This window comes from Neolamprologus brichardi, chromosome 20, assembly GCF_056152115.1.
Source record: "Neolamprologus brichardi isolate AB-2024 chromosome 20, ASM5615211v1, whole genome shotgun sequence".
NCBI classification, from domain to species: Eukaryota; Metazoa; Chordata; class Actinopteri; order Cichliformes; family Cichlidae; genus Neolamprologus; species Neolamprologus brichardi.
The window spans coordinates 13,643,237-13,657,390 of NC_142123.1; the positions used below are offsets into that span (position 1 = coordinate 13,643,237).

General features: G+C 43.3%; 1 protein-coding gene across 4 annotated transcripts in view; it reads left to right on the forward strand.

The window, feature by feature from the left end:
- Positions 1–14,154, forward strand: part of tns2a (tensin 2a) — a 62,303-nt gene that overhangs the window by 23,886 nt on the left and 24,263 nt on the right. For all 4 annotated transcript variants that reach the window (XM_087833420.1, XM_087833421.1, XM_087833422.1 and 1 more), the window contains exon 4: positions 14,028–14,066. In XM_087833420.1, the coding sequence (XP_087689546.1) occupies positions 14,028–14,066 (39 nt within the window). The remainder of the gene's footprint in view (positions 1–14,027; positions 14,067–14,154) is intronic.

Here is a 14,154-nt window from a genome sequence, read left to right on the forward strand (position 1 = left end):
GATTTCTCAGCAGAACAAGATAAGCGTTATTTACTTTCCCCTTTTTAAGTATTATTTCACCACTGACTGTCTGTGACTGCAGTACAGTGAGTAAAGGAAAACATTTCAGAATGGAAGTTCATTGTTTTAGGGGTAAGTCGTTCTGCAGATGGTGTATGCTTATGCTGGTAAAGTGGGGCTGCATATCACAGTAATTACACTCTCTGGCCCTGCCCCCCCATATTGGGATTGCTTATTGTCTCTCGTTCTTGTCACAGCTCTCATCCGCTGAACATGTCAAAATATATTTTACATGAGGCTAAGCTGTGTGCCGTTTGCATTGCCTGCTGTTCTCTTTACAAGAAGAGGATGTACAATCAAGTACAGATAGAGTGGAAGTGGGGGAGGACGCAGGGATGGGGGAGAAGAGCAACATAACCCGCCTGATGTTTCTCTGAGCCTTTCATCAAGACAGTTGTGGTTGCTGTTGTGTTCCTCGGGGCTCTTTTTTTTCTAATAAGGAAATTCAAAACATAGAAGTACTTTCAGGAAAAGAACCCTTTGAAGTGTCTTCTGCGCACTTCCTCTACTGTGACAAATGTCCTGAAGGATTCAAAAGACTGTGTTGCCACTTTCTTTCCTTTTTAACTTTGCATTAACTAACGGGACACTCTCAAAAACATCAAGCAGTTGCAGGCTAACAGAAGCAATGGGTGGATGGAATTTTAGAGCAATGTCAGAAACAAAAAGTCGACCAGATTCCCTGTTTTCCCAACATGCAGCTGACCCTGACATCCCTGTTACTCTACAGACTTCCCGTCACTATAGGAATATGTCACTCGTTGCTATTAGAGCATGCCAGCTGCAGCATGCTTTTAAGCAGTCTTCTGTAACAGGGAGGCTTAAATAAGAAATATCCATCGCAACAGTTTACTGTAAGAAACCTTTTAATTGTTTCAGTAGGTTGTTTTTGGGGGGCCTCAGTGACATCAGCAGCAAGTCATTCTTGTGGCGTCTAGCCGGGGCCTCTGGTTCCCCCCTGCAGTTCCAGTATTTTACTAAATACTCGTGTAGTCAGCATGAGTCATTCAGGATAACAGGATCCAACTGCATCATTTTAACATTACTGGGACCATGACTGTCTCTTCTGACTCAACGAACTTTATCACAGACAGCTCTGGTAATTGCTGAGATAAGTTGGCATGTTTTCAGTTCCCGTGTGTGTGCGTGTGTGTGTGTGAGTGTCTACAGTACAGACTAAGCGAGAGAAGGAGCGAGTGAGCGTTGTTGATGAGAGTTAAAACCATAAGCATGACAGCTTACTTAGCCAAGTTGTGACTAAGCCAGTCCACTCTGTGTGTGTGTGTGTGTGTGTGTATTCGTACATGTGTGTGCGTGTGTGTCTTAGCTAGGACATAAGCTGTTCTAATTGGCCGATGGGTTTGTTCTCAGAACTTTTGCATATTTCACTTCACTTCATTCGTATCTGCTATTTCATACATCATTCAAGGAGCCTTCTTATAGTGAGGGCAAGACCCAAGACTATTATAGAGAATAATTATTAACTGTACATAAGATAGACCATGACTGTGAATTCTTGACTTCACAGTTTACAGCCTTAACTTTGCCATTTTTCAACCATTTCAATCATTTTTGTACGGCAATGATTGATGAAAAATGTTTTTTTAATTTCTACCACCATCATCAGCTCACATCTGTTTTGATTATAAAATCTGAAATCTGTTTAAATATGCCTGTCTAATACACAATTTTTCTAATTATTTAAAAATCCAAAAATGTGTGTGTGTGTGTGTGTGTTTGTGTTTGTGTTTGTGTTTGTGCTTGTATTTTAACTTATAAAGAAATGGGTCCATGAATTAGCACAGGCAGGGCTGGGCTGGCACAAATAATATCGGCCCTGGCAATTTCATGTTTGCGTAAAAAACTTCTATAGCATGTGACAATTTAAAAACTACATTTTAGCTACTAGCAGTTGCTCATGGTTAAAGGAGCCATCCCAGTCCAGCCCTGAGCACAGATGAGGCTGAGCACACTGTTGGCGTGGACTGCCTGTATCTGCACGCCTGTTAATTTGAAAGTTACAATAAAATTTTCACTGTTAGATGTCATTAGATTGCAGATTGAATCAGGTGAGTTCTGTTTTCTTACCCCTCCCAATCCAAGTGCATAATCCTAGCTACTGTGGCTGCTATAGGACAACTCACTTGGCTGACAAAAGGTTAGTCGTATAATGGCTGCATGCGTTTTTCATGTTTCTACTACTGTTTGTGTAAAAAGAAACATTTGTCCACATTATATTTTAACATGTCTGAATAATATCAACACTTAAAACTAAATTAGGAAAGAAAAATGAACTTTTGTACATTTGGTATAAAAGAGTAAATCGTTCTTAGAGACAAAAACTATCTTTATACCAAGTTGAAAAAATACTTTCCCGCGGGGTCTGTCATATGTGTGCCTGTGTTTAATTGGGTTTTCCTGTCTTGCCTCTTTTGGCTGTTGTACCCAGTCAGTTCACCTCCCCAGACCTCAAAAAAATAACTGAAAAAAAAAACTAAAAAAACAAAAGTCAAAGGAAGAGATGGAAGACTGTGACCACAGTGGCGTCTATTTTGTGAATTGTGGTGTAGTGCAGGAGGAGATGGGTCCTAAAACGGTGGTTGACATTGCCCATCTGAAGAATGCAAATGCATTTTTGTGCATATGGTAAACAATGCGAAGACTGCAAATATAGAAAGAGGAGGAGACACTGTGCTTTTGGGAATTGTGCAAGTGCCTGCTTATCGACAAGATGAATGAGAGACGGCGCCCAGCCGCAGAGCGTAGACGTGGAATGAAGATCTGTAATGATGCCCCACATCGGTTGGCTCACAAGAGGTTTTTCCATTGTTGATCTCTCCCAATCACATCATGACCCCGGCCTTCCTGTGTTGTTTATTTACCCATGTTTATTTTTATCCAGCTTCAAGCTTTCCGCGCTTGTTTGGGTTGGGTGGACGTTAAAGATGGGTGGATGAGAATGCTGTGTGTGTGCACACGCATGTGTGTGTGTGTGCACACGCATGTGTGTGTGTGTGCGCTTTAACCTTGAGCATGTACCTAGCAACCCTCTGTACAAGCAGCATTCCTGTTTGTGTTTTCCATCTGCTTAACTTTAGTCTGTGTAGTCAGAACCTCAAAATCCATAACAGGGATTTGCATCCCACTTGGTCATAAAAGCTCCACCACAGGGACCCATGTGACCTATGAGATCTTCGGCCGCCCTCTCAGCTGCTTGGACCGAAAATGTAACCGTGATAGACAGAGACCTCTTTCTTTCCTTTTGGGGTCAAAATAAAGTGTGGGAACAAGAGACAAAGAGTGAGGAGGGGGGAAGGAAAACACAAATGCTTTGTTAGATGGCCTCGTATAAAGACGAGCACAATATTGCACTCCTAAGTCTGCTGGATGTAAGTCTTTCACCTATAGGTGTTGTTTTTGCTTAGCTATGGTCTTGAAGCCCTCATGAGTTAGGTCGGGTTTCTGGTTTTCTCATGAAGACCATCTTGTGATGATTAAGAGGCATTGGACATGTGGGTTGCATTTAAAGGGCAGTTATACAGCTAAGCCAGGTAACTATCAAAAGTGCCATAGCATAAGTCAGGCAGGTTTGTGCTAAAGAGTGACCATCTGTGTTTCTGACTGCCAAAACTGTCTTAAAACAAAACCCAGTATTATGTGTCAGTTTTACGTTAGTTACAGATGAGGACAAAGTTATTATTAGTTTCTTTAGAAAGCGTAAATTATTTCTATTTGCGCACAATAACAGAATAAGCCCTGAAAAACTGACCTTTTTGTTGAGCTATAGTAAAAACAACTGGTGTGCAATGATGTGCTTTAATTTGGTGAACTTTATATATCCATAGTTCAAGCTTGCTGCTGTATCCATCCTGCTTCCTCGTTTCTGTAAGTGCTTCGATGTTTCATCAGCATTTCTCTTACAGCTTGAAAAAGGTTTCCCTCTGGGATCATATGAGTGTAATACATCACTTTATAAGGCCCCCTGCATTCTTCTCAGGCTTGCTCACTGATGTAGGTGATGATGATCACTAAAGCACACAAGGTCACAGCCAACATTGGCTTCGACAGCTGAATCTTTGCTGCTTTCATCAGTGTCCTCTGATTGGCTCTCCTAAGGGAGCTGAAGGAATGAGGAGCCTGTTAGGCCTAAGGCTTAACATCAAAGGAAATGGTGCATGAGAGCAGCGTTCATATGTAGCTGGACGTGGCTTGATTGGGGTCTGGATTGGTTGGTACAGTTTGCTTTGCTCATAGACGTAGTTTTTGTTGGTTTGTCATAAGGACAACAGACACATCTGTCGTTGGGTGTCTGTTGCAAAAACCCTACAGACAAAGAATGTAATTGGTATGGCTTCCACACCTTAACATCTGCGATCATTTGAGGTCTCCACTGCTTCCCTTGAGTCATGGTTTAGTGTCACTGCGGGTTTATATGCTTGGGAAACTTTGTCCACAGTTTCCTCATCTGCACACTGATCTCACTTGCATTAATCCATTGATTTGATGTTTTCCTGTTCAACAGGGAACACCATGGTATTTTAAGATCTGCCTTGCTGCCATTAGGCTTGATGGCAAGGGTGTTGTTGTAGTGGTCATTAATGTAACTGAGCTGCCTCCCCATCTTATTTTGTAGTGGGACATACTCCAACTCCCCCTGCAGCTGGCAGCAACAGTGCTCCTCCTGTCAGATCTGCTGTGAGCTGGAAGGGCTACGTGTAGTCACAGAAGCACAGATGAGGATACCCCAAGGAAAGAAAGCCCAAATGTTCCCAGCTAGCAGCCTTAGAAATCAACAATTATCAATGCCTCAGACTGATAGCATCATTTGCTGGGAGAATACTAAAACCCTGATGTTCTGGGTTTGGATTGGTTAGAGAAAAACAGTCACCAAGTACTCAGCTAAATGTCAATCAGATGAAAAATATTGAAAGTAAAACTTACGTTGCTTCATTTGATGTATCAGAATGAGCAGTGAGTGCTACTGTATGGCCTTGTTGCTTGTGTGAGCTTCTTAAAGGTACTGCTGGTTATTTATATGCAAGGAAATATTACAAGCGACAAAAAAAGTACTTTAGCTCGTAGCTATTCACGCACAGACTGTGTCTGACGCTGTTTCTTACGGTAATGACATACCAAGGCTAATAGCTCACTCTGTAGTTACTCCTGTCACAGCCCACGGCTCTTAAGCAATGCATTGAGAGGAGAGACCTGTGCTTTATTCATTTACTACCGTAATTGTCGGGCTATAAGCCGCTACTTTTTGCACAAGCTTTGAACCCTGCGGCTTTTAGTCAGGTGCGGCTTTTCTATGGATTGTCCATGATTTTTGTCATATCGTAAGAGGATTTGTTTTGTTTGTTCCGCTGTTGTACGGCACTACGTTGCCTGGCGGAAGGGCATGTGATCAGACACACAGTATCGGGGTCGAAGAGTGGTATGTTGGTCACATGTCCATCCGCCAGGCAACATAGTGCCGTACAAGTAGCGCGAAAAACAAACTTCAAAGTAGCGCTACACGTTCAGCGGGAAGCGTGGATGACGAGCGGCAATAAACTTGCGAAAAGCAAGTTATGCTCAACTCCACCGGTGGAATCTGACAGCGTGGAAAAGTGTGAAAACATCCATGATCACCAACGGATTTCGAAGGGCTGGACTGCTGGATGATGGAGAGGAGGACACCGCCACGGCCCTTCTGAGGGTGTTTGACTCTGACACTGACAACGAGGATTTGTTTGGTTTTGAAAGTGACAACGAAGGAGAGAAGCGGAGAGTGGATGACGTAGCCATCCTGAGCCTGTTCGTATCCGACACTGGAGAAGAGGACTTTGGTGGTTTTAGTGCGCAGGAAGATGGTGGTGAATGACTGACTTTTCTTCTTGTTAAAGCCGTGTCACTGCACTTGAGCCTAAAAGGTAGTCCGAATCTATTTTTCTGGTGTGCTGTAGGTTATTGTTATGTACTACATTTGTTACTCATTTATGAAGCACAGTACATGTTTCGTACTTGTAATTACCGCTACTTGTACATATACCTAAAAAGTTATGCAAATATGTACCCATAACACACATAGCACACGCCTACAGTACAGCCAGGGCTAATCTAAAGAAGGGCATCAAAAAAGCCAAACACCATTACAAAAAGAAGGTAGAAGAACACTTCTCCAACTCCAACCCCCGACGCATGTGGCAAGGACTCCAGACCATTACAGACTACAGGACCACCAAACCCTCCCCCGCATCCTCTGATGTCTCCTTCCTCAACGAGCTCAACAACTTTTATGCTCGTTTTGAGCGAGGGAATCCAACAACCACAACCAAAACAGACATGACGCCAGACCACCAACCTCTGACTCTCTCCCCCACCGATGTAGGAGCGGTGCTGAGCAGGATCAATGTCCATAAGGCTGCAGGTCCTGATGGCATCCCCGGGCGTGTTCTCAGAGCGTGTTCTGGGGAGCTTGCAGGAGTGCTCGCAGACATATTCAACCTGTCCTTGGCCCACGCTGTGGTACCGGCCTGCTTCAAATCCACCTCCATCGTCCCGATACCCAAAAACTCCAACCCATCTTGCCTCAATGACTACCGCCCAGTAGCACTCACCCCCATCATCACTAAGTGCTTAGAGCAGCTGGTCCTAGCACACTTCAAATCCTGTCTCCCCCCCACCCTGGACCCCCACCAATTCGCATACCGCCAGAACAGGAGCACAGAGGATGCAGTCTCCATCGCACTGCACTCTGTCCTCTCACACCTGGACAACAACAACACCTACGCCAGAATGCTGTTTATAGACTTCAGTTCAGCATTCAATACAATCCACCCCTCACAACTCATCAGAAAACTGACAGACCTGGGCATCAGTCCCCTCATCTGCAAATGGTTACTGGACTTCCTGACCAACCGCCCCCAACATGTCCGGCTGGATAACCACTGCTCATCTACAATCACAATGAACACCGGTGTACCACAAGGCTGTGTGATGAGCCCTTTCCTCTACTCCCTCTTCACCCACGACTGCAGACCTGCTGATGGTTCCAACACCATCATTAAGTTTGCAGATGACACCACGGTGATTGGCCTCATCAGTGACAACGATGAGGCCGCCTACAGGGAGGAGGTGGATCGTCTGGCTGAGTGGTGCGACAGAAACAACCTGCTGCTTAACACAGAGAAGACCAAGGAGCTCATCGTGGACTACAGGAGGAATGCTGACCCACATCCACCCATCCACATTAAGGGGACGGCTGTGGAGCGTGTGAGCAGCTTCAAGTTCCTGGGAGTCCACATCTCCGAGGATCTCATCTGGACGACCAACTGCTCCAAGCTGGTCAAGAAGGCTCACCAGCGCCTCTTCTTCTTGAGGACTCTGAGGAAAAACCACCTGTCCTCAGACATCCTGGTGAACTTCTATCGCTGCACCATCGAGAGCATCCTGACCAACTGTATAACAGTCTGGTATGGGAACTGCTCTGCCTCGGACCGGAAGGCATTGCAGAGGGTCGTGAAAACTGCCCAGCGCATCGCCGGAGCACCACTTCCTGCCATAAAGGACATCTACAGGAAGCGGTGTCTGAAAAGGGCTGGGAAAATCATCAAAGACCCCAGTCACCCATCACATGGACTCTTCACCCTCCTGCCCTCTGGGAGGCGCTACAGGAGCCTCCGGACTAAGACCACCAGGTACCGGAACAGCTTCTTCCCCACAGCTGTCAGACTCCTGAACTCTGCCTCCTGACATCTGACCCACGTTAAACTCATGGACTGGACATACACACACCCACAACCACCTACACACACACACAATGGACAACCGTACCCTCAAACACACAATAATAACATGGACTGAACCACCATTCACAATCACTAGCACTTTATATAGCCTCTGTAGAAATTATCCACATATCTCACTTATCTTAACTGCACTACTGTATAGTTCTGTGTAAATAATCATACGATAATTTTTAATCCTACAATCCTACAACTGTTTATAACTTGCATAGTTCACATTTCTGTATAACTGTATATCTCAGATTTCTGTATAGTTTTTATTTTCATATTTATATCCTGTTCATAGCCTGTACATAGCTGTACATAGCTTGTACTCACTACAGCCTGTACATACTTATAGTTATAGAATATTCCTAACATACTTCATACCGTGTACATTATAACATACCATAATAGACCCATTTCTGTAACATACTTACATATCTATATTATTGCTAATATATATTGTAATATATCTATATCACTAAAGCACTTCTGGATGGATGCAAACTGCATTTCGTTGCCCTGTACCTGTGCATGTGCAATGACAATAAAGTTGAATTCTATTCTATTCTATTCTATTCTAACTTGTTTTTCAAAATATTAATAAAAGGGGTGTGTCTCCAAACAGCCATCTCTTTCCTGACAATTCCCTTTGTGCATATTCTCTTACATATGATAAGTCAACATTGAAACACCTGCGGCTTTTAGTCAGGTGCGGCTAATGTATGTATAAAACAGGATTTTCCCCTGATTTTTAGCTTGTGCGGCTAATATTCAGGTGCGCTTTGTAGTCCGGGAAATACGGTATGTTTTTTCTGGCTTTGATGGATCAAAGGGCAAGTTGGGAAGTTTAGGAGTCAGGGCCACTACAGGCAAAAAGAGGATGGAGAGCTAGCAGAAGGAGATGGTGGAGAGGGTTATGGAGGTCAGAGGTTTCTGGACATCATCAGCTGGACACATTTGAAAAGAGGCAGCAGAGGCAAAACAACAGGCAGCGTTTCACTGAGTGTGTGTACATGATAGAGTACAGAGAGCAAGTATATTAGTAAGACAGAGTAGGCATATTGATTTTTGTCATTTTAATAACATTTGTCACTCGTTATGATTTTCCTTTGCTTCAAACACACAAAGACAAGGACTGTAAAGATGTGAGAAAGTCAGAAGTTCAGAAGCAGGGTGCAGGGAATAAAACGATTCCAATTAAAGTAGTTGGAGGCACGGAAGTTTGAGATGTGAGAGGAAGACAAACAGGAAGGGTTTTGTCAGAAACAGATTAGAGAAGAAAAGGAAGGAAACACCAGGAATGTGAGAGGATATCCAAGGGAAGAAAGTCTGCGATTAGAAGAAAGTTGATCGAGTAGAACTGAGAAAAACAGAGGAAAGAGAAAGGAAGAAGTTAAAAAGCTGGAGAGGAAAACAGATATGGACCAAAAGAAAAGGGAAGCAGAAGAAAAACAAAACCGTAAAGAGGGAAGTGAATAAGCGTGGAAAATAAAGGGAGCAAGCTGAGAAAGGAAAAGAAGGAAGAGGAGATAAATGAGCGGATAAGAAGGTAACAAGGTAGGAGAAAAGCGATGCAAGAAGGATGAAAAGAGAAACGAAGTGATGGGTGGAGGTCTGTTAGCAGGAAGTTTGTGCGTAAGTGTTGGCCTAGGGAGATGGAATCTGGTGCGGTGTGGTGTGTTTGTTCTGGCTTAGCAGCCACCCTCAGCAGGCCCCTTCACTGGGCACTGGGGGAGAGAGGGATGCAGAGGGCTAAAAACTGAGAAAATGGTTTTGAAAAGTCGATAACCAGTGCGCAAGCGCCAAAGCGAGGTACAGCCTGCTTTGAGAAACAAAAGCACTAAAGGGTGCGGGGTGAAAATCGAGCAACTGTAGTCATAACAAATGGAAATCTGAAACAGTGTGGATCACTTCCAGGACTGCAAACTGGAAGCATTGGATGATCCCATAAGGCTTTGATTTTCTTGTTGAACTACTAAATTTATTTTATTTTTTATTCATTTTTTTGTTCCAGTAACAGCAACAATTTTATATCTTCCTTTAAACCTGTGGCATTACTCGTTGGACGTCACGTTCAAGCGATTAAAGTATAATTTGATATTTGAATGATGATCTAATGAGAAGAGATGGAACTACTGTACTGCATTTTATTACATAACGTGAATAGATGCACAACATTTGTACTGTATAATACTGGCTCGACCATATTAAAGATCCTTTCATGGTCTTTCATGTTATAGATCATAATTTCTGCAGAATTCCCCCAAATTTCCAGCGTCAGACCTAAACAGCTTACGGACACTTGCTATGGTAACAGTAATACCATCTTGTTCCCTCCTACCGACTGTCAGCTTCTGCATTATGAGACTGAATTATGGACAGTGTCTGAAATGTACGAAAAACTGAGCAAATGTGTGGACAGTACAGTTTGGTCAGGCCTCGTGCTTAAAATGACTCATCACATAAAGAATGTGAGTCACTTATTCAAAAAAATAAAGTAATTTGTAATAGGGCACGGTGGTGCAGTGATTGGCACTGTTGCCTCACAGGTCCTGGGTTTGAATCCACCATTCAACCAGAATCTGTCTGTGTGGAGTTTGGATCTTCTCTCCGTGTCTGTAGGGGATCTCTCAGGTGCTCTGGCTTCCTCCCACAGTCCAAAGACATGCAGTTAGTGGGGTTAGGTTAACTGGTGATTCGTTGAATGGTTGTGTTAGCCCTGCAATAGACTGTCCAAGGTGCACCTGGCTGCTGAGATAGGCTCCAGCTCCCCCACGAGAAGCAAAAGAGGAGGAATGGATAGAATATATTAACAGATTCTTTTCACTGTTTACATCCATTCATCTAAAAACAAATACTAACATCCATATCCATCAACAGGAAGAAATTTATGGAAGAGTTGTGTGAGAGTACAGATCTCAGATCTTCTTGTTCAGCCCTGTATCTAAAAAAAAAAATGACCGACATATGAACTAGATTTTTAAGCCTTCAGATATGGCGCTTTTTTTTTTTGGCACTTTCATAGTAGCCTAAATTTTGAGCCCTGAACGTTGACCCTGAGTTCAAACCCACGCCCAAAGGAAGGGGTGTACAAATCTTAAACGCTTTAGAATATGTCCCAAAAAGAGAATTTGATAAAATATGAAAAGAATCATTTCTCTTCCACGTGAGAGCCAAAGGTATATTTGACTGGGGCTGTAAGAAGACTGTTTCGTGTTATTTAAGAATAGCAGAATGGACCACACAGTAGAAAATGTGCTGCTTCACTTGCTCTAGTTGGGGGAGGAAAAAAAGGGAAAAAAGACTCTTTTAAAATGAAACTGACCTTCACCAGCCAGAGGGAATTAAGAGAAATTAGATCCTGGCCCAGCCCAAACTCTGCCTTTTGATGCAGTGGGTTCAGACTCAGCTTTAAAAAAGTACACAGGAAAAGATCTGAGATTCAGTCCCCTGTGGACATGGAAAAGAAACATTAATTCTTAGAGTGAGTCATACAGGAACATTGTCCAGTTAGTCATTTGATAGCCAATGTTAAACCTGAACCAGTTTCCTGCAACTTATCAAGCAACGTTGTCCCTCAATTTAGCTCATTGTCTGCTCCTCTGCCTTCCTGCTGATGTCTGTGTCACACACAGGCAACACTAAGAGACTGCACTTTATTCTAAAGAAAGAACGCCTAACACAAACTCCGCAGCACATAGGCACTGCGGTGACACGCCCCCTGGGTTCAGGGCCTGTGTAACTTCCCCTTTGTGCACAATGAGATATACACAAGCCCTTGCCCTTTTCCTGTGTCCAAATAAACAGTCCAAAAAGGGCTCTTTCGGTGGAACATTGCCTTTTGCGTATGTGTGTGCGTGCACACGTGTTGTCGTACGTTACGTAAGCTTGACTGTGGCCCTCAGCCCCCTTCATTAGGGCTGCTGTTCAGCCCCTGCTTCCTTTGGTCACAGTTCATTGACCTGTAGGCCCATAACAGACATGGGAATCAGATGTGTGTGTGTGCGTTTCTGTCTCAGTGCTCCTCCAGCTGTGTAGCCAGGATATCTGGCTTCGCGTTTGCACATGCTTCACATTTTGTAAACACACTCTCAAAAACGAGTTGTTCATGTAATTACTCAGCACTCAAGGACATCTCGATCTTGTGCTGTGTTTATCATGTGCATTGGTTTTGTCTTTGCATCCTGCGTGATATCAGTGATCTTAAAATAGGACGGGCAGTTCTCCCCGTCGTGGTTAATACATTTAAACACCTAATTAAAATGTGGGACTTGTTTGGGCAGTTACATGTTCTTTCACAAGAATACCGAGTTGGTTTGTTGTTGATTAAGGATCCAAAGTCCTGTTGACATTATTTCTTCTCTAAGATTGCAAAACAGTTTTGCCTCATCACGATGGTCAGAGACCCCTTCTCATCATAATGAAACCTTTCTGAGGCACAGCTGAGTTTCAGTTTTATTTCTCATAAGTAATTGACCACAACGTCGGCTGAGGAGCGTGATGGCTCAGCAATAACAACCGTTGCTGTTCCAGCCTGCCTGGTGGTAATAAGGAGAAGAGATTATGTGCTGGATGATCCTTGATAATAAAGTGGACTCACACAGGGACCTTGGAGGGAGATGTTCTTATAATAGCAGGAAGGCTCTGTTGGTAGATTTATCCTTATACCAAAATGTGATGTAGTCTGTCAGCAGGCTCTCGCTCGTACCTCTTTAGCATGCTTTAGTTTTTCAGTCTAGCTTTTCTGTTTGTTTGTTTAGTTATAGCCATTAAATAATGTACTAAGCTGCTTGCTCACTAGTTAACATCCAGTCGTAAAAAATGTTACTAAATTAGTGAAAAGCAAGAATTTGATCACCTTAGCAGGTCATCTACTGATCGGAAGGTTGGTGGTTCGATTCCTGGCTTCACCTAGTCTGTATGCCAAATATCCTTGGGCAAGATACAAATTGCTCTCCGATGCATCCATCGGAGTGTGAATGCTAGTTAGAAAGCACAAAGAAAATGTGATTGTGTAAATGGGTGAATGCACAAGTTGTGTAAAGTGTTGTGTTTGTCCCCTTTATGCTGCCAAAACAGCCCTAAACCAATCAAGGCACAGACTCAACACCTCACACTCATTGGTGTGCTTCTCAAGCTATTCCTGAACTATATCTGCTTTGTGGCAGACCAGATCATCACACAGGCAACCTTCTTCCTTTGCATTAGTTCGGATGCCCTCGTGCCCATTGATGGTGCCTTTAGTGGTGGACAGGTTGTAGCATGGACTGGTCTACAGCTATGTAGCCACATACGCAACAAACTGTGATACACTGTATAATCTGATGCCTTTTTATCAGAACTAGCATTTTTATTTGTTATTTCTTTCAGCAATTTGAGCTACAGTAGCTCAAATCGGATCACATGCGCCAACCTTCACTCCCCATATGCATCAGTGAGCCTTGGCCACCCATCACCCTGTTATTGGTTTACCAATGTTCCTTCGTTGGACCACTTGTGATAGACACTAAACACTGCAGTCAGTGACCACTGCTCAGATCCTTACATTTGTCTGTTTTTCCTGCTTCTAAGACATCAACATTGAGGACAAAGTGCTTACTTGCTCTCTGTTATATCCCACCCACTAACAGGTGCCATGATGAAGAGATAATCAGTGTTAGTCATGTCGTCTGTCAGCGGCCATATCGGTATATAACTGACTGTGAGAATGTTAAATAGGATTTTAATTGTGTGGATCTTGAGTGTGATGCACGTTACATCTTCTCGAGTACAATTTTAATACTTTTCACAAACCTTCATTATGTCTTTGTTTGTAATTTGCAAAAACCAAAATGGAAATGTAAGTGTAGAGCTTGATGGGCAACATAGCCTGGCAGTCATGGGACTAATCATGTCGCAGCTTAATCTTCATATTAAATACAGATGCTGTGTATGAGTGGACTGTATCATTGTAAACCTTCCAGCTTCTACTTAACGGCTTCTCAGTTTTATTTGTGGATTTTCCTCCCTATCATCTTGTTTTAGGAAGCAATTGCTTCCCACGTCCGACCTCATCACTCTGTCCTCAAGCGAAAAGGATGTTTGGTTTTGTTGCTTTTTTATTCTCTTTGTGTGTGTGTGTGTGTGTGGGCGTGTGTGTGTGTGGGCATGTGTGTCATTCATGTATTCAGATGTGTCTGCATTTGTGTGTTCTAGGTGACCTCTGCATGCACCCCAGCTCCCTCCAATGATCTGGTAAGTCCCCTCCATTTCCTCATTTCTTTTCCTCAAAAGAAACTTTTCCCACCCTGTCTGTCCATAGTTAGGAGGCATGGCTCCCCAA